Here is a 21,549-nt window from a genome sequence, read left to right on the forward strand (position 1 = left end):
ATCCACTAACAGCTTGTATTTTGTGCCTAAAAAAGCTGCAAACACTCAATGCCAGCCCACAAAGGCAGCCGTGAGGGAGGCTGTACCCTGCAAAGCCACGAGGGTAGAGCTGCCCAAAACCATAATACCCCACCTCTTACATCAGCATAACCTGAATGTAAAATATAAAGTCAAAGGAAATCATTTTAAAGCTTTAAAATTTAACTGCTCCACTAGATTTCAAACTTGCATGGGGCCTGTAGCCCCTCTGTTCTGGTCAATTTCTCTCATTTAGAATGGCGATGTTTACCCAATTCCTGTACCCCCACTGTATCTAGAAAGTAACTAGCTTGCTTTTTTTTTTTTTTTTTTTTTTGAGACGGAGTCTTGCTCAGTCACCAGGCTGGAGCACAGTGACCCAATCTCAGCTCACTGCAACCTCTGCCTCCCGGGTTCAAGCGATTCTTCTGCCTCAGCCTCCCAAGTAGCTGGGACTACAGGCGTGTGCCAAACGCCCGGCTAATTTTTGTATTTTTAGTAGAGACGGGGCTTCACCATGTTGGCCAGTATGGTCTTGATCTCCTGACCTCGTGATCCACCCGCCTCAGCCTCCCAAAGTGCTGGGATTACAGGCGTGAGCCACTGCACCTGGCCCTAGGTTCTTTTAATTTTACAAGCTCATAGGCAGAAGGGACTTGCCTTGCCTCAAATAAAACTTTAAACTGTAAACTTTTGGGTTAATGCTAAAATAAGTTAAGACTTTGGGGGACTGTTGGAAAGACAAAATTGGTTTCAAATGTAAAAACATAAAATTTGGGAGGGGACAGGGGTGGAATAATATGGTTTGGCTCTGCGCCCCCACCCTAAATCTCACCTTAAATTGTAATAATCCCTACTTGTCAAGGGTGGGGCCAGGTAGAGATAATTAAATCATGGGGGCAGTTTCCTCCATACTGTTCTCATAATAGTGAATGAGTTCTCAAAAGTTCTCATGGATTTATAAGCATCTGGCATTTCCCCTGCCGGTACATTCTCTCTTTGCCTGCTGCCATCCACGTGCAATGTAACTTGCTCCTCGTTGCTTTCTGCCATAATTGTGAGGCTTCCCCAGTCATGTGAAACTGTAAGTCCAATTAAACCTCTTTCTTTTGCACATTCCCCAGTCTCAGGTATGTCTTTATCAGCAGTGTGAAAACAAACTAGTACAGTACATTTCCACCAGAAGTGTGTAAGTGTTCCCTTTTCACCACATCAACACCAACATCTTTTGTTTGTAGACATTTTAATAATGGCTATTGTGGCTGAGTAAGTTTGTATCTCATTGTGGTTTTAGTTTGCATTTCCCTGATAATTAGTAATGTTGAGCATTTTTCCATGTTTGTTGGCTATTTGTATATCGTGTGAAGGTACTTTGAAAATATGAAATATCAAATGAACGTGAAGGATTATTAATACATTTAAATAGTAAAGGCTATCATTAATTGAGCCCTTGCTATATAAAAGACATGATACCAAGTGCTTTAAATGAATATTATTTTATCCTCAAAACAATAGTACCAATGACTGGATATTATCATTATTCCAGTTTCATAGAAAAGGCATGATAGTTAATTTAATGTGTCAACTTAGCCGAGCCACAGTGCCCAGATAACTGGTCAATTATTCGAGATATTTATGTCAAGGTATTTTTATAGATGAGATTTACATGTAAATTGGTGGACTTTGAGTAAGGCAGAATACAGTACCCTGCATAATGTAGGTGGACCTCATCCAATCAGTTGAACTTTTTTTTTTTTTTCGAGACAAAGTCTCATTCCGTCATCCAGGCTGCAGTGCAGTGGCATGATCTCAATTCACTGCAACTTCTGCCTCAAGCAATTCAAGTGATTCTCATACCTCAGGTTCAAGCGATTCTCATGCCTCAGCCTCCTGAGTAGCTGGAATTTCAAGTGTGAGCCACCAAGTCCGGCTAATTTTTGTATTTTTAGTAAATAGAGGGTTTCACCATGTAGGCCAGGCTGTGTCTTTAAGTCCTGACCTAAAGTGATCCACCTGCATCAGTCTCCCAAAGTGCTGGGATTACAGTCGTTAGTCACCATGCCCAGCCTGAAGATCTTAACAGAATTAAAGACTGACATTCCCTGAGCAAGAAGAAATTCTGCCAGCAGACTGCCTTTAGACTCTGACTGCAACCCTTCTCTGGGTCTCTGGCCTGCCGACCTACCCTGGCAGATTTTAGACTTGCACCACCAAAACTGTGTGAGCCACTTCCTTAAAATAAATCTCTCTTTCTCTATATATGTACATATCCTATTGGTTCTGTTTCTCTGGAGAACCCTCACTAATAAATAAGGAAATTGAAGCTTAAACAGGTTAAGTCACTTGCCCAAAATTACATAGCCAGTCAGTAGCAGAGCCAGAAACCTAAGGGTCATCTTTCTTGTTTCCTTTCTGTCCTCTATCTCTCTGAATTACTTCACCAGAATTGATTTTATTTCCAAAATGAACATCAGTCTTCCCTCTTTTATCCAACTCCAATAGCTGCATGCATTTTTGCAGCAGCCACTCAATCTGGCTTATCATTTCCACTTTCACCATCTCCTATCTATTCTCTATACAGCCTGCAAAAGTCATTTTCTTGGATCACAAAGCAGACCCTATCATTCCACTTCTTCGAACACTTCCTATTGTATTTAAAATAAATAATACTTGCCATGTACCCAGTACCACCATGCACACTCTGAACATGTTAACTCACTTTAATCCTCAGAATAACAGTATGAATAGTGTCATTATTATCCTCACTTTTCAGAGGGCATTCCTGAGCACAGAAATAATAGGTAACATGCTCAAGGTCATATAGCTAAGAAGAGACACAGTCAGAATTCGAACCCAGGGACTATGGTTTCAGAGCCTGTGCATTGACCACTGAACCACACTGACTTTGAGTATAGCCAATCCATACTTTCCTTGGGCTTACAAGGTTCTTTGTGAGCTGGTTCTGCCTTACTCTCTACCTTCCTATCATGCCACTTGACTCCCTCTCTCCCTGTGCCAGTCACACTAGCCTTCTTTCTTTCAAGTACACCAAGTTGTTTCAACCTGAAGGCCTTTGTATATACTATTCCTGCTGCCTCCCCTCAACTTCCCATAAGCCTCACGGTCTCTTCGTTTTTTAAAAAATTGTAATCCAAATATGTCAGGATCTTTCTCCAAGTCTCTACACAACTGACTCAGCTGAAATGTCACCTCCCTCATGTGCTAGTTTGACCCTTTGACAGTATATCTCCTCATGGCAATAGGATCTCTTGGAGATAGCCAAATGCATTTCTCTGCTGCCTAGTTTGCATTATCTAGCAGCTTAATCACTTGCAGAACTAGTCACATTCTAACACACACACACACACACACACACACACACACACACACACACACAATCAGCATCATATGAAAACTTTACAGAGCAATGATATCTTAAGAAGATGCTTTTCACATTATGTCATAGGGCTATTTGGTGTTTTTCTCAGTCTTTTCTCTAGCACAGAATCCAGGAAGCTTTGGGTTGGGGCAGGAAGGGTTGTTCCTTGTGTATAAAATTCCTACTGGAATTCTTAGCACTCAGAGAAGAAAGTTAGGTATGATTTTCTGATGTATGAATTTGGAGACGTGGGAAAGATCATACTCTGCCCACCCAAGTATGTCTCCTCTGGCCTGTCAGGAATAATAATCACTCCCCACATTGATACACAGTAGCATGGTTCACACAGCACTTTCCCATCTATATCTACTCAATTATGTGATTCTCACAGCAGACTGGGAAGACAAGTGAGGTCTATGTGATACTTAATTTTAATGTATCAACTTGACTGAACCACAGGTTGCCCAGATATTTGATCAAACATTACTCTGGGTGTGTCTGTGAGGACTTTTCTGTATGCAATTAACATTTGAATCAGTAGACAAAGTAAAGAAGATTGATCTCCACAATGTGGGTGAACCCCCATCCAATAAATTTAAGATATGAATAGAACAAAAAGACCGAGTAAAAGGGAATTCTTCCTGCCTAACTGCTTGAGATGGGACATTGGTTTTTTCTAGCCTTAAGACTTGGACTGAAACATCAGTTTTTCTTGTGTCTCAAGCCTGCTGGCTTTCCGACTGGAATTCACACCATAAGTTCTCCTGGTTCTCAGGCCTTCATACTGAGGCTATACCTGCACATTTGCTCTCCTGGGACTTGAGCTTGCAGAAGGCAGATCTTAGGACTTCTCAGCCTCCATAATCATGAGCAAATCTATCATAATATCTGTCTGTCTATCTATCTATCTATCTATCTATCTATCTATCTATCTATCATCTATCTATCTACCTAACTACCTACTTATCCACTCATCCATCCATCATATTGGTTTTATTTCTCTAAAGAACCTTTACTAATACAGGATATTACCCTCATTTAATTGACAAGGATCCTGAAGTTCAGAGGGTTTAGCAATTTGATCAAGGACACATAGTGACAGCTTCTGGTGGAGGCAGGACTCAAACTCAGGTCCATCTGACTTGTGATCATACTTTTTTCCCATGAAATTTCTACAAAATACATTCATTTTAGTCAGAGTAATTGAGATCACCTATTATAATATCTGTGTAATTTGTCTCCAGTTGTGAAATGCAACCCCTCTCCTTTTCCCACTCACTCTACCTGTGTCCTCTGTCACCAAAGGAATCCTCCACTACTTTGTTTCATCATATCATTATCCTTTCTACCAGGCAAAGCTTCTGAGCTCTTCTTGTTTTAGCCCCAGTCCACATTGCCAGAATTACAGGCTCCAGCCACACCAGAACACCAATGTGCTATTTCCAGAACTTACTATTTCTTTAATGTCTTGATTCATTATCTTATGTTGTACCCTCTGCTTGGAACATCTCATGCCTCACTTACCATGCCTACTCCCCACCCCAAGCAACTGTGCTATGTGAAAGGCTGTAAAAATGCAGTTTATATAACCACTCTAGAAGATAACGTAGAAACACTATTCTGGACATAGGCCCTGGAAAAGCTTTCATGACAAAGACACCAGGAATAATTGCAACAAAAACAAAAATTGACATATGTGACCTAATTAAACTAAAGAGCTTCTTCTGTACAGCAAAAGAAACTATCAGCAGAGTAAACAGACAACCTACAGAATGGGAGAAAATGTTTGCAAACTATATATCCCACAGAGGTCTAATATCCATAATCTCCAAGGAACTTAAATCAACAAGCAAAATATATATGTGTGTGTATATATATATATATATATATATATATATATATATATATAACCTCATTTAAAAATGGGCAAAGGACATGAACAGACATATCTCAAAAGAAGACATACATGTGGCCAACAAGCATATGAAAAAAATTCAACATAATTAATCACTAGAGAAATTCAAATCAAAACAACAATGAGATACCTTCTCACACTAGTCAGAATGCCTATTATTAAGAAGTCAAAAAATTACATGCTGATGAGTTACCAGAGAAAAGGCAACACTTATACACTGTTGGTGGGAATGTAAACTATTTCAGTCTCTGTGGAGAGCAGTTTGGAGATTTCTCAAGTAACTTAAAACAAAGATACTATTTGACCTAGCAATACCATTACTGGGTATATAGCCAAGGAATGTAAATCATTCTACCATAAACATATATGCACATGTATATGCATCACAGCATTATTCACAATAGCAAAGACATAAAACCAACCTAGATGTCCATTGCAGTGGATTGGATAAAGAAAATGTGGTACATATACACCATGGAATACTAAACAGCCACGAAAAAGCAAGATCATGTCCTTTGTGGCAACATGAATAGAGCTGGAGGTCATTATCCTAAGCAAATTAACACAGAGACAGAAAATCAAGTACTGCATGTTCTCACTTACAAATGGGAAATAGGGTTGGGCACGGTGGCTCAAGCCTGTAATCCCAGCACTTTGGGAGGCCGAGGCGGGTGGATCACGACGTCAAGAGATCGAGACCATCCTGGTCAACATGGTGAAACCCCGTCTCTACTAAAAATACTAAAAATTAGCTGGGCATGGTGGCGTGTGCCTGTAATCCCAGCTACTCAGGAGGCTGAGGTAGGAGAATTTACTGAACCCAGGAGGCGGAGGTTGCGGTGAGCCGAGATCGCGCCATTGCACTCCACTCCAGCCTGGGCAACAAGAGTGAAACTCCGTCTAAAAAAAAAAAAAAAAAAAAAAAAAAAAACAAAAAAACAAATGGGAAATAAACACTGAGTACACATAGACACAAAAAGGGAACAGACACTGAGGCCTTCTTGAGAGTGAAGGAGGGTGAGGTCTGAAAAACTACCTATTGAGTAATATGCTTATTACCTGGATGAAGAAATCATCTATACATCAAATCCCATGATACACAATTTGCCCATATAACAAACCCACACATGCACTCCTTAAACCCGAAATAAAAATTGGAAGAAAAATATAAAAAATAAGATCAAATAAAAAGTACACTTAAATACTGTCTCTTAGAAGCCCCACTCAATACCCTGAACCCTTCACCCACCACGTTCTTGCTCCCCTATTTCCTTACATTATCTTCTTTATACATTTCTATAGCATTTGGTCCAGCCTGTCTTTATTTCCCTCCTAATCAATCCTAAGCTCCTTGAAGACATAAAGCACATCTTCCATTGACTCTTCCATACCTCGGCCTAGTACAGTGCCTCAGAAATCAGAGCTTCTGGCTAAACATCCATTTTCAGCATTGTTTATCATGTCTAATGACTGGAGACAACCCAATTCACCATCAACAGAGGACTAAAGAGCTTCTGCACAGCAAAAGAAACTAGGATCTTAGGACTTATGACTATGTAGCCATAAAAAAGGAAGGCTCTCCGTTGTACTAATATATAATACTCTCCAAGACATATTATTAATTAAAAAATAGCTAAGTATAAAAATATAAGAATATGCTACTATCTATATGAAGAAAGTGTGCATGTTTCTGTGTACTTAGGTATATGCTCATGAAGTCACAGAATATCTCAGCATAAACACCAAGAGACTGATATCTGGGGCTGCTTCTGGGGACAAGGACCAGGTAACAGAACCAGGGAAAGAATGGAGACTTATTTTTTACCATATTACCTTCCATAATCATTGAGTTTTATACTCTACACATGTATTAACTATTCAGGGTAACTACACAATTTTTATCATGCATCTATTACAGAGGAGAGTGGATAAATATATAATTTTTGTCATGAATCTATTACATGGGAGAAGAAACATATTGATTTCTTTAGTATTAACATAAATTTCCTTCTCAGATTAACTTGAAAGGACCTTGAGGAATGCAACACTATTAGTCAGTAATCCCGCTCAAATAAAGTTGTGTTTCTGAGCCAACTGGGATGGTCTCTGACTCTGAAGGAAATGTAAAAATAATAACAACAAATATTTATATGGCTTTTACTCTGTATCAGGCATTGTTCAAGGTGCTTTGCATGTATTCACTCATTTTATCCTTACAACTACCCTATGAAATAGGCATGCACTATCTTCCCACATTTAAAGATAAGGATACTGGTCAAGTGGGATGCCCAGGACCACACAAACAGTAAGTACCCAGAGCAAGTGTTTGATTGCAGGGGATCTGAGTCCATGGTCTGTGATCCTAACCATTACACTGTTATTAACACCAAGGCAGAAGAGTAAAAGCTAGTGATACTGGGACAGTATCACCAGCACCCAGCAGTTTGTAAGTAATCAATGAATTGGATAGATGAACAGATGGATAGATGGATGGATAGATGGAGGAACTGATGGGTGAATGAGAGGATGCATATGTAGGTGAGTGGATCAGTGGGTGGATGAGAAGCACACAGAGGAACTGGGAGTACATGGGTCATGAATGGATAAGTGGGTTGTGCAAAGAGTAAGGCTTTTGCAAGTAAATAGATCTGAATTTGAAATCTTATGTTGCCCTATACTTGACCATGAAAAAAATGCCTAAGCTGTCTATTCCTGTTTCTAAGCTGGACTAGGCTATGAATTCTGGGAAGATAGAGACATTTTTCTGTTTTGTTCCCTGCCACATCTCCAATGGATAGAAGAGTACCTGACACAGTGAATATCTATTGCATGAACTTATAAACTAACAAATGAACACATGTAGACATTAAGGGGCTAATTTTATAGGGGCTAATGTGAAGATTGATTGGGATAACATTTAAGATAACTGGCACATACATAACAGGTGAGCTTCCCTTACCTTGGCCCTACTAAATTTACCTCACAGAAGAAGGCATACTCAACTGAGAATTCAGATCTGTGGATTCTTATTCCAATTACTGAGTAGCTGCATGGTCTTGGGTCAAGCATTCTCCTTTTCTGAACCTTGGTGTTCACAATCTATAATTAGTAGTATTCAAACATTTTGTGTGGGGGCTAGAGGGAATGCAGGATGAGAAAAAAATGCTTTTTTTCCCAAAATCTTAAGCAACAACCCAATGTATAAAGCAAAAGCCCAGATGCTCTAGACTAGAGGTGAGAGATTCACATTCCTTCCTGCTCCTTTCTCCCCCTCCCCAAGGCACTGCCATGGTAACCTTAGGACTCAGAGCCAGGATTCTGCAAACCGTTTTTGTAAAGGGCCAAATTCTAATTTTTTAAAGCTTTTTGGGCCATATGGTCTCTGTAACAACTATTCAACTCTGCTTTTGTATCACAAAGGCAGCCATATACAATGGAAATGAATGGGCATGGCTGTGTTCCAATGAAACCTTATTTATGGATGCTGAAATTTGAATTTCATTACAATTTCATCTACTTGTACCACCAAACACTATTCTTCTTTTGGTATTTTCCTAACCATTTAAAAATGTAAAAATCATTCTTATCTTGTTGGCTAGATCTGGTCATCAAGCTATAGTTTGTTGACCCCTGGTTTAAGGAGTTGAGCTAGATTATCCCCAAGGTCATCAAACTTGGACATTATAGCTCAGGCAGTCCAGAAGCAGCATAAGCACTGCAGAGAGCAAAGCCTGAAACAATAGTGCTGCCATGAAAATTCTGGACAGTAGATAACAGAGTGGACTGGGTCTGTTCTAGGTTAGAATTAAAAAAGGAGGTTCAAGTTCTGCTCCTACCTCTCACTTTCCCAGGCTATACAGTATTTTTAAATGCCAGGTAGTTAATCTACCCTCAGAGGGGATGGGAATCCCCTCTGAGCTCAATATCTGATCACCAACTGTCTACTAGATATTTACAATGTAAGACTGTCCAAGCATCTGAAACTCACCAGGGCTGAGATTATACTACTGTACTAGTCACGTACTTCCTCTAAATCCTCCAGAAACACTGCTCTATTTTGTATCCCCTAGCTCCATGAAGCATGTCATATATTAGCCCATTCTCCCACTGCTAATAAAGGCATACCTGAGACTGGGAATTTTACAAAGAAAAGAGGTGTAATTGACTCACAGTTTAGCATTGGCTGGAGAGGCCTCAGGAAACACAATCATAGCAGAAGGGGAAGCAAACACATCCTTCTTCACATGGAGGCAGCAAGGAGAAGTGTGGAGCAAAGAGGAGGGAAAGACCCTTATAAAACCATTAGATCTTGTGAGAACTAACGCATATCACAAGAAGAGCCTGAGGATAACTGACCCCATGATTCAATTAACTCACACCAGGTCCCTTCCATGACACATGGGGATAATGGAAACTAAAACTAAAAATGAGATTTGGGTGGGGACACAGCCAAATCACAGCATTTCACCCCGGCACCTCCCAAATCTCATGTCCTCACATTTCAAAACACAATCATGCTCTTCCAAGAGTTCCCCAAAGCCTTAATTCACTCCAGCATTAACTCGAAAGTTCAAGTCCAAAGTCTCATCTGGGACAAGTCAAGTTCCTTCTGCCTATGAGCCTGGAAAATAAAAAGGAAGTTAGTTACTTCATAGATATGATGAAATTATAGACACTAAGATGTCTAGATACAAAGGCACTGGGTAAATACACCTGTTCCAAATGGGATAAATTGGCCAAAATGAAGGATTTACAGGTCCAATACAAATCTTAAAGCTCCAAAATAATCTCCTTTTACTCTGTGTCTCACATCAGGTCACTCTGAAACAAGAAGTGGACTCCCATAGCCTTGGACAACTATGCACCTCTGGCTTTACAGGCTACAGTCCCCCTCCAGGCTGCCTTCATGGCTGGCATGGAGTGTCTGTGACTTTCCCAGGCACGTGGTGCAAGCTGTCAAATCTGCCATTCTGGGGTCTGGAGGACAGTGGCCTTCTTCTCACAACTCCACTAGGCAATGCCACAGTGGGGACTCTGTGTGGGAGCTCCAACCCCACATTTCCCTTCCACACTGCCTGAGGAGAGGTTCTCCATGAGGGCTTCACCCCTGCCTCAAACTTCTTCCTGGACATCCAGGCATTTCATACATCCTCTGAAATCTAGGTGGAGAGGTTCCTAAACCTCAATTCTTGACTTCAGTGTGCCCACAGGCCCAACATCATGTGTAACCTGCCAAGGCTTGGGACTTGTACTCTCTGAAGCAATGACTTCAGCTCTATGTTTGCCCCTTTTAGCCACAGCTGGGATGCAGGGTACCAAGTGCTAAGACAACACAAAGCAGCAAGGTCCTGGGCCTGGCCCATGAAACCATTTTTTCCTCCTAGGCCTCCAGGCACGTGATAGGAGGGGCTGCTGTGAAGACCTCTGACATGCCCTGGAGACATTTTCCTCATTGTCTTGGTAATTAACATTTGGTTCCTTGTTACTTATGAAAATTTCTGAAGCTAACTTCAATTTCTCCCCCACAAAATGGGTTTTTCTTTTCTACTGCATTGCCACCCTGCAAATTTTCTGAACTTTTACACTCTGCTTCCCTTTTAAACATAAGTTCTAATTCTAAACCATATCTTTGTGAATTAATAAAACTGAATGCTTTTAACAGCACCAAAATCACATTATGAATGCTTTGCTCCTTAGAAATTTCTTCCACCAGATACCCTAAATCATCTATCTCAAGTTCAATGTTCAACAGATCTTTAGGGCAGGGCAAAATGCTGCCAGTCTCTTTGCTAAAGCATAGCAAAAATCACCTTTGCTCTAGTTCTCAGTAAGTTCCTCATCTCCATCCGAGATCCCCTCAGCATGGATTTTTTGGTCAAAATCATTCAACAAGTCTCTAGGAAGCTCCAAATTTTCCCATATCTTTCAGTCTTCTTCTGAGCCCTCCAAACTGTTCCAACCTCTGCCCATTACTCAGTTCCAAAGTCACTTCCATATTTTGGGGTTAATAGTAGTACCCCACTCTACTGGTACTGATTTACTTTATAAGTCCATTTCATACTGCTATGAAGAAATATCTGATACTGGGTAATTTGTAAAGAAAAAGAGGTCTAATGGACTCACAGTTCCACATGGGTGGGGAGGCCTCACAATCATGGCAGAAGGTGAAGGAGAAGGAAAGGCACATCTTACATGGTCACACACAAGAGAGCCTGTGCAGGGCAATTGCCCTTTATAAAACCATCAGATCTTGTGAAAACTCACTATCACGAGAACAGCATGAGAGTAACTGCCCCCATGATTTGATTACCTTCCACGAGGTCCTTCCCATGACATATGGGGATTATGGGAACTACAATTCCACAGCCAAACCATATAACCATCCATCTAGTTTCGCAAAAGAACTGTCACTAGTAGGAATCATAGGACTAGGTATGTCAAGTTTTTATTGATTCTTCACAAGATTGATGGCAGCATTTTTACTATTAGAAACATCTATCAGGCTTTGGCCCACAGCCCAAAGCTGAGTACAAACCCTTAGATTTTCCATTTCTACAATCACAGGCATGTAGTTCAACTAAGCATGACAATGACTGCAGGTTATCTCACAAAAACAGCATTCTTCCCTTCTTCCTCTGTATTAGAAACCCCACCCCCAATCTTTAGGTGTACACATTGCTACCTAGTTTATATGACTCCATTTCCTAGCTTCCCTTGCAGCTAGCAGCAGCCATGTGACTCAGTTCTTCAATGAGACATAATCAGAAGTATTAAATAGGACATCTGAGAAGACTTCTTAAAAAGAAGGGGTCAAGAACTTTTCCTTCTCTTTTCCCTTCCCAAACTATGAATGATAATAGATTTTCTTAAGCTTTAGCACTCCTCTTGGACCATGAATAATGGAAGCCAAATGCCATGGATGATAGAGAAGAAAAGTCTCTAAAGACTTTCTGAAGCTGCCATACTGGCCCAGGTATGCCTCCCTCCTAATTTTGTATGTGAAAAAATAAAACCTGTGTGTTTTAAGTCAGTATAGATATACTTCTCTTATGCATAGCTGAGTAAAATAAGATCAGCTGTTAAACTTTGCAGTTGGTCATTCCATCTTGCCTATATGGAGTTTGCCACTGAGTCATAAATGACTCTTACACATGTCGTATGGCTGTTGGCATGGAATTGGTCCACAATTCCCTACTCTTCTCCAAAGTGGTGACATATCAAAGATGGGGCAATGGGAGCAGACAACCCTTAGTGCAGGCAATAAAAGAGTACACTAGCTATAGAAAATTTTTTTAAAGACTAAAAGTCAAAGTGTTTTCTATCACCAAGCACCAGCAATTTTAAACAATGTTAGCAATAAAACATTCCTTCCCTCAAGTTGAATGATGAATCATCTGTGTGCTAAAAAAAAAAAAAAAAAAAAAATCCTTCCTTAAAAAAAGAAAAAAAAATCTTTGGTTGATCAAAGTTCAAAACAATTGTTGTGGTTACTATTGACTTTTAATAATGTATATGAAGTTTGAAATTAGCATATTCTTATTTATCCTTTAATTGACATTTTATTCTACATGGAATTTGACTCAGAGAACTCCCAGTTATATCGTTGGCCCCTGACACACACAGTGTTAACTACAAGTGTTCATTCAGCTCATCTCAGTTTGTAAAGTTTCAAAATCATTCAAGACAGCTTTGGGTCAGTTTTGTGTCTGTAATCTCTCTGGTAATATATGTTCCAGCATTTATACAGTAGGTTGAAAGTAAACAATAATAGTACAGTGATTATAAAAAGAAACAGAATATGGGTCACTTCAATTCTGTCATTCTGTGTGACCAATTGTAGTTTTATGTGTGTTTAAAATCTAAAACAGTGAAACAATGACAATTGAAAGGTGTAATACTTCTGTTTAGTGAGTGCACATTGTAGTTTATATATGAGATAAATTTTGAATATCTTTATGATTAAAATATATTGTTTTCCTTGGTAATTGAAAATTAAAGAACAGATCAATAAAATAATAAATAGTACTGATAATTACTGAAATTTTTTCATAGAGAAGAGTATTAAAAATGATCCATTCCAGATATTACAGATAAACAGCAGGTATACCACAACCCTGAAGTGCTAATAATACACTTAATCTTCTTCTCCAGAATCCCAGAAAGCAGGATACTAATTTACTGGTAATCCACCTAGAATCAAGTCTCAATTAGCTACCATAGTCAGAAGTCCAAAAGCACATCTCTCAATCATTGACTTGGATATGAAATGCCCCCTCCACATATATACCCACTCTGTGTTCTTTTTAGATCCACTCTTAGCATTCTGAGAGTATAAGAAGTTGATAAGAAAGGAGAAAGACACATATTATCTATAGACAATGATGTCAGTCATTTCATATAGATCATCTCCACCATTCTCACCCTGATCCAAGCAACCATCACTTCTAACCTGGGCTTCCTCACAGTTCTCACCCTTGTCCCAGTACAGTTTCTTCTTTTGTTAAAATATAAGTCAAATCATGTCTCTCATCTGTAAAAATTCTTTCAATGGCTCCCCCTCTCACTCAGAATAATGGCATATAAAAGTGGCTTTCTGTTTTCTCTCTGACTTCATCTATCCTTCTTGCACATACTAATTCTTTATCCCAAGGACATTGGCCTCCTTGCTGTTCTTTAAACAAACCAGTTGTGTTCTTTCTGGATGTTCCTTATGCCTAAAATCCTCTTATCCTAAACATATACATAGAGCTTGTTCCTGCACTTCCTTCACATCTTTGCTCAAATGTCCCTTAACTAGTGAGGCTTTGATGGATCTTATATACCATCCAACTTCCTATGTCTCTCTATTCTCTTAACAGGTTTTATTTATTTTTTCCTAGTGATTAGCACCTTCTGATATAGTGTATATTCATTTCTGTTATGGTTTAATGAACTTCCCAACCCCTAGAATGTAAGCTTCATGAAAGTGAGGAATTTGGTTTTTTTTTTTTTTTCATTGTGATCTCCCCTGCACTTAGATCAATGCCAATTCATAGTAGATCCTCTACATTTTGTTGAATAAATTAATGATGTAATAGTAGCTATTAAAAAAAAGAAGGCACTATATTCCCATTTTATGTAAGAGAATACTGAGTATAAAGTAGGTTTGACAATTGGTAATACTTTCAAGACTGAAAAATGTAAAAGCCAGGCACTAACCCTCAGATTTGTTACTCTGAGAATAGTGTTATTTCCACTTTAGGCATACTGGCTAACCCAGCACAAACTGGCATTGCAGGCAGAAGCCATGAATAAATAATTTACCATCCAATGTGAACTCACATCCTCTATCTATGAGACAGATTTTATTCTGTAAAATCTCAAACAATACTTTATGTTCAAGGACCATGATTTGCATTTAATGCTTGAAATAAGTTATTACAGTCAAATGTTCTAAAAAGAAATTTCACTGTTATAAAATGCTCAGTTTGTACTTCAGGCACCTTGCAAATTAAAGAACAAGGAGCAAAGATCTTTCGACTAGCCACATTATAAAATGGTGGCTAGGTACCCAATCCCTATTTGTTTGTAATGACCCACTAATTAAATTTTATACAACATATACTTCTAGGAATCTGAAAATCTAAGGCCTGAAGGGAATTTTGGTGATTATTAACATCTGCATTTAATAGGTAAGAAATCTGAGGTCCAAAGGATTTCTATTAGTGGCAAGGCCAAAATTTAGAGGTTCCCTGCCTCCCAAGCAAGAATAAAGTTTACTACTCCCATCTCTTGAATTCTGGTAAATAGCTAAATAAATGCTGTCATCATATAATAATCACTGCCTCAGTCCTCTAAGAATATTGAGATTTTTCCCCCATCAACCAATCCTTAATTACGTAGTCTCCGCAAGATGTCTGCCACCCTTTTCTCTCTCATACACAGTTGGCAAAACTTCAAATTTCTCCATTGATTTAACCTGTTGTCAGTGGTGGCTCTGGGCCCCTACACTTCAATATATTTGGAAGAGGAAGGAAGTCTCACCCTGACCCAGTTGCCAGAAATGCCAGGACTGGCATGGGTTTTTTTCAGGTAAATTTCATGGCACTAGATCATCCCAAAGAAAGTCCTTTCCCAAGATCATGACTCTGTTCCTTTCTGCCTCTCTCAGCACCATTTGAACAGATGATTGGTGGAGCAGTGGGGGAGGTCTGTGACAGGACACTCAAGTGCTAGACTCAGTTTTGCCTCCAAGGAGTTTGTGGCCCTGGGCAAGTCTGTCCCACTCTCTGGATCCCAGCTTCACTGGCTGGACAGCAAGGACTCTACAGTGTTTACCTGCTCTAATCTTTTCTGGTTCCACAAACATTTGATGTAGCTTTAATGAAACCTCAGGGAAGTAGGGGAGGTCGGGAAGAAGAGTCTCTTGAAGCCCCGGCACATAGGCATATAAACTGGATGCCATTAAGAACCACTGAAACAGAGATAGAATGAAACTCTGAGGAAGAGAAGAGGTCAGCTCCTCTGAATATAGTCCTAGCCCACATCAGATTCCTTCCTCCCTTTTACAATGAAAGCAAAAAAGGAGTTAAATATCAATTTTTTTGCCCAGCCACTTCAGGCTACTTTTTTTCATTTGTGGGTTATGGGTGGCAGTGCAGAAGTGTGGGCTATATTGCCATCAGTGTCTGCTGACCCAACCTAACTGCCTTCTAAGACCCTTTTGCCCATGCCTTCCAGCTGAGGACAAAGTCATGGTGGCCTCCCACTCCCCGGAGTCCCTAACCAGGCTTAAACTGCCCCTGGCTAAGTCAGAGAGGCATCAAAATGCAGCCACCACTTCCTCTGCAAAAGGAAGTCATTCCAAGGTCTCCAGGTGGAGAAGCAAACACCATGACATAAAATGAACTGTTGGAGGATTATACTAAACACACAAACAAGCACACACTTCTTAGGAGAGAGAAAAGAGCTCTGTTAACTGACTGTGGCCCAAATGCATTTCCAGAATGTGGGTTTCTGCAGCTGTCTCTCCTTGACAAAGCCCCAAGTGTGGACAGGGTGACCCCAGCCCAGGCAAGGAAGGACTTCAGGGATCTCCCAGGCAGCTTTCTGAGAACAGAGAATGGCTCTCTGTCCCTCATGCCCTGGCGTTGACCAGGGGAAGGAGTTGCAGGAAACCTAGTTGGGGACGCGGGGAGTCATGCAGCTCTCCTATAAGACCCCCTCCACATTCCCAGGCTTTGTGACCGTCCCCTTCCCCCCACAACCCTGTGCCAGCTAGTCAGCCTCCTGCGAGCTTCACTGCTTCCAAAGAAGCACTCTGCCATCCCCCTTTCCTCTCTGACCTCCCAGATGACCCCTGGGATGTACCTGGGCACATCATCTGGCCCCTACCCCTATTTCACCTCAATCTCGGATAGAAAAGTGGAGGGGGATGGGAGGGGGGGTTCCTGGGCAGGCAGGCAAGCAGGGACTCCTAAAATGGCCACAGCAGCTCACTGGTGTCTCAAGGACGGCGGCTAAGGCGGTGGGCAGAGGCCAGGGGGCTCACTGCGTTGCGGCTCCTTGGAGGAACGGGAGGTGGGGCTGGGGGAACTGAGAGGCTCAAGCAAGGGAAACCGAGGCTGCAAGCACTCACCATTCCCGATCCGCCCCTTATCCACTGCATGGTGCTCGCGAAGTCCGGCTTCTCTGAGGCCCCGTAGCTGGCGAGAGTTGTCGCGGGCTGACTAGGAGGGCTGGGTTGAAGCAAGCGAGAGCCCCAGCGCCCCCTCCGCCTCCCCTCCTCCACAACCCTACAGCCCAATCCCCTCCGCCCCGGACCTCGCCTTCAGTCAGGTTGTTCCATGCCAAACGGCAGGCTCTGTCTCTCCGTCCTGCTGCTCTTAGAGGTCTTGGCAGGGAGAGGTGCGAATTTGGGGGGGGAGGTGTCCCAAAGGGCTGCTTTTGTCCCCCACCAAGGCTTGAGAACTGTGGGGGTGGGGTGCTGGGAGAGAATGGGGGCGAATAGCCTCCGCCAGCCCAGGAGAAAGCAGCTGCTACCTCTGCCTGCCTCCCGCTGTGCTGGAGTTAGATGCTGTTTATTGTGGGGCTTCCCAATTGTGTCGAGTCAGCGGAAAGTCGTCTCCAAAGTTACCAGAGGTGTTTGACCAATCTCCAGAATAATAAGATTCTGCCCCAGTGGAGCTATGCCAGCACTATCCTGCCTCCCTGCCCCACCCTCCCTCTGCATCCTCCCCTAAGGTCTTCTCTCTTTGTGTACTCTCTTAGAGCTTTCATCTACATTACTTTCACTTCTCAGAACAACCCTGTAGAGGCAGGCATTAGTATCTCCATTTTACAGATAAATAAACGAAGGTTTGGAAGAGGGAAGGGACATAAGTTCAAAAAAAAAAAAAAAAAAGAAAAAAGAAAAAAAAGAAAAAGAAAAGAAAGAAAGAAAAGAGAAAAGAAAAGAAAAAGGCTCTGCAACTTTTCAAGCCTCTCTCAGCTATCACCCCCTCTCATATACACACCACTTCAGGCTTTTTCACACCCTTAGGAACACGAAAGGTAGCTTGTTGATGGACGAATTTTCCATTTGCTTATTTTGCTGAGAATGAGTTTAATGTACATCAGCAAAACAGACAAACGGAGAAACCGCCCACCTCTTTATGATTTCCCCCAACTCTGGGGAACACAACACAGGCTGGTACCTTTGCTTAGGCTAAAAATTGACTTTGTCGGTCACACTGACATCTGTTATTATCCTTTACAATCCTTACAGTAACTCTATGAAGTGGACACAACAGGAATTCTTAATTGCCCCTCCCGCCTTACAGACTTGAACACTGAAGCCCAGAGATTGAAAGACATCTGCTCAAAGTAGCACAGCCAAACAAGGCAAGATTCCAAGGCTCCTGACTAGAAGAGCAGGTCAGGCAAAGACAGAATTGCAAAAACAGAGGTTCCAACCAAAATAAAAGGAGTTAAAATATGATATTAGAAAAAAGCTTCGCCGGGCGCGGTGGCTCAAGCCTGTAATCCCAGCACTTTGGGAGGCCGAGGCGGGTGAATCACGAGGTCGAGAGATCGAGACCATCCTGGTCAACATGGTGAAACCCCGTCTCTACTAAAGATACAAAAAATTAGCTGGGCATGGTGGCACGTGCCTGTAATCCCAGCTACTCAGGAGGCTGAGGCAGGAGAATTGCCTGAACCCAGGAGGCGGAGGTTGCGGTGAGCCGACATCGCGCCATTGCACTCCAGCCTGGGTAACAAGAGTGAAACTCCGTCTCAAAAAAAAAAAAAAAAAAAAAAAAAAAAGAAAAAAGTTCCTGGAGGTACCTGGCATGAAGACATCACTACCCTGTTACACATACAACTTTGCTTGTCCTTTTTAGCACCTTCTGCGCTTCATCCAAGCCATTGTTTTGTCCAGACAGAGCTGGCCAAAGATAGAAGCAGTACCTTAATGAGCACCCCATCATGGGAGGTGTACAAGCAGAAGCTGAATTACCCTTTGGCAAGGGATTCCTGAATCAAATGGGAGGTTTCCTGGGATGACCTTTCAACATCCTCTCAAGTCTGATAATCCAGGCATCAGTGACTCCACAATATTCTCTCACTTGCCCATGTCTGGGCCTTCTCCCATGCTGAGTATGAGAGTTGGATGCTCCTCCTCTGCCAACCAGCCCATTCAAACTGTCATGAGTGTTTAAGATCTGGCACCAGGCACACTACCTTTAGAAAGCTTTCCAGGAATACCTCCAGGCCCTGATTTTGTCATCTTTCATTTGATTCACATAGCACTATGATTTTGCTCTCTCAATTAAAACAATATTTTTACTTCCTGGTTGTTACAAACTGAATTGTTCCCCCTCCCCCCCCAAAAAAATTTGTATGTTTAAGTCCTTCCCAGTACCTCAGAATCTGAGGACTCAGGAAGAAGACAGCCATCTACAAAGCAAGCAAATGAGAGCGGCCTCAGAAGAAATCAAACACGCTGATACTTTGTTCTCAGACTTCTGGCCCCCAGGACTATAAGAAAATAAACTTATGTTGTTTAAGCCACCCAGTTTGTGGTACTTTGTTATGGCAGCCCTAGTGAAATAACACAATGGTCGTATGAACATTTTACTATTCCCTTTCACTTAGATGGAATTATGTTTTTTTGAAGCAGTGAAAATGAATTACTCATTTTGTTATCTTCTACAAAAGTGACTGGCACATAGTAAATACCCAATAAAAACTTTGAATTTTTTGGTGGATGCATTCATTCAACATTATTATTTAGTCCCTATGTGTCAGGCATTGTGATAGATGCTTAGGATACAAGACAAAATTCCTCATAGACTTTACAATCTTCTTGGAGAAGAGAGATAGACAATAAATAAGTAAACAAGCAAGATATTTAGAGATTGTGATATGTGCTCTGAAGGATATAAACCAATTTATGCGAAGTGAGTAGCCCTGGAATTGTAGAAAGTATCTAAATCAGTCAAGGTCCAATCAGGAAAATAAAAACCACCCTAGGTTTTTTAAACTGAGAGCATATAATATATCACATCTGCAGAGATAAGAGCCCAGACAGAGGATGGGGCAGCAACCTAGCATTTAACGAACACGGAAAGCTGCTACCAGTCGTAGGGATGGATGGATAACAGGTGAGGCCATACAGAAGCCAAAATCACCTGTTGGACAGCCTATGAGAATCAGGTGCCATAAATGGAGGAGTTGTTCGAGAGGAGCTGGATCCATGGAGGTATACAGATACCACCAGAAAACATCTCTTTGATACAGGAGGTGGGAGAAATACCCTAGGTTCTGCCTTCCTCCTAGCCACAAATCTCCTGTATGTGTCTCCCATTGGATAAAAGAAGTGAGAAAGCAAGGAAATCTAAGAAATATAATTTTCAGAAGAGTGGAGAATGGATCTGAACACAAACAGGCCAGTGTTAATAGAGAGACTAGGGATTCCTGCAAAAAACAGGTGCCTAGAAACTCCTGCAAAAAACAGGTGTTGATCCCAGAGGTATAATTAGATGTTGTTGAATCCAGTCATTATGTTTGAGCACCTATTTGCCTAGAACCATATGAGTAGTTAGAGAAGATATAATGTAGTTGGTAGGGCATAATCTCTTATGTCAGAACAACTTGGATTGGATTCAGTTATTTGCTTTGCCACTTACTTGAGCAGATTATTCAATGTTCTGTGCCTTGACAGTTTCTTTATCTGTGAATAGGGCTAACAAGGTTGTTACAAAGATTTGATACATTTGTCCAAGGAAAGTACTTAGCACAGGACCTGGAAGCCAGTAAACACTCAGGATAGGACAATAGAAATCTGGAAAAGGGGTTTCCACAATCTCTGTGTTCACTCTCTTGAAGTCCTGTTATTTCCCAGAAGCCTATTTGGTACCATTCTGGTGGAGAGTCATGAGCAAAATGAAGAGAAAGACAGTCATGTCCCAGTGTATCTGTGACTCACATTCTTCAGTCATACAATGAACACACTAATTGTGTACCTAAGAGTATTAAAGAATCACTGATTCATACATATCAGAGTTGGCCTTAATAGTTGTAAAGATTATTTCCTCCAACAGTCAGTCTCATTTTACTGCTGAGAAGATATAGCCCCAGGGAATGGAAGGAACTCCCAAAGTCACTAAGTAAGTGAGTGGCTAAGCTGGGATAAAAACTCAAACCCTTGATTCTCCACAGTGCGTGGAGTGCAGTAGTGAAAAAGGGTAAACACTGAAAGCACAGAACTACTCTAATTTTAAATATTGGAGGGCTAAGACTAACATGTATATTATAAACTCTTTTTTTTTTTTTTTGAAACGGAGTTTCGCTCTTGTTACCCAGGCTGGAGTGCAATGGCGCGATCTCGGCTCAACACAACCTCCGCCTCCTGGGCTCAGGCAATTCTCCTGCCTCAGCCTCCTGAGTAGCTGGGATTACAGGCACGCGCCACCATGCCCAGCTAGTTTTTTGTATTTTTAGTAGAGACGGGGTTTCACCATGTTGACCAGGATGGTCTCGATCTCTCGACCTCGTGATCCACCCGCCTCGGCCTCCCAAAGTGCTGGGATTACAGGCTTGAGCCACCACGCCCGGCATATTATAAACTCTTATTGTTACAAAGCAATATTTGGTTCATACATTACTATCTATTTTTACTCATTCATAAACTCAATAAACATGTGTGCCTGCAATGTGCCAGGTACAGTTTGTTAAGCACTGATGTCATAGAAGTAAACAAGATGGACAGAGTTCA

At 41.3% G+C, this 21,549-nt stretch overlaps 1 protein-coding gene across 5 annotated transcripts in view; it reads right to left on the reverse strand.

Moving 5' to 3' along the window:
- Nucleotides 1-21,549, reverse strand: part of ARHGEF9 (Cdc42 guanine nucleotide exchange factor 9) — a 378,000-nt gene that overhangs the window by 146,934 nt on the left and 209,517 nt on the right. Inside the window, exon 1 of one of the 5 annotated variants that reach the window (XM_039475468.2) lies at nucleotides 16,930-17,414. The exons of 3 other annotated variants lie outside the window; for them this stretch is intronic. In XM_039475468.2, coding sequence (XP_039331402.1) covers nucleotides 16,930-16,959 — 30 coding nt within the window. In that variant the 5' untranslated portion in view covers nucleotides 16,960-17,414. Of the gene's footprint in view, nucleotides 1-16,929; nucleotides 17,415-21,549 lie in introns of those variants that run through there. One more of the 5 variants, XM_010351685.2, reaches the window with a different exon arrangement.

This window comes from Saimiri boliviensis, chromosome X (assembly GCF_048565385.1).
Source record: "Saimiri boliviensis isolate mSaiBol1 chromosome X, mSaiBol1.pri, whole genome shotgun sequence".
Classification (NCBI taxonomy): domain Eukaryota; kingdom Metazoa; phylum Chordata; class Mammalia; order Primates; family Cebidae; genus Saimiri; species Saimiri boliviensis.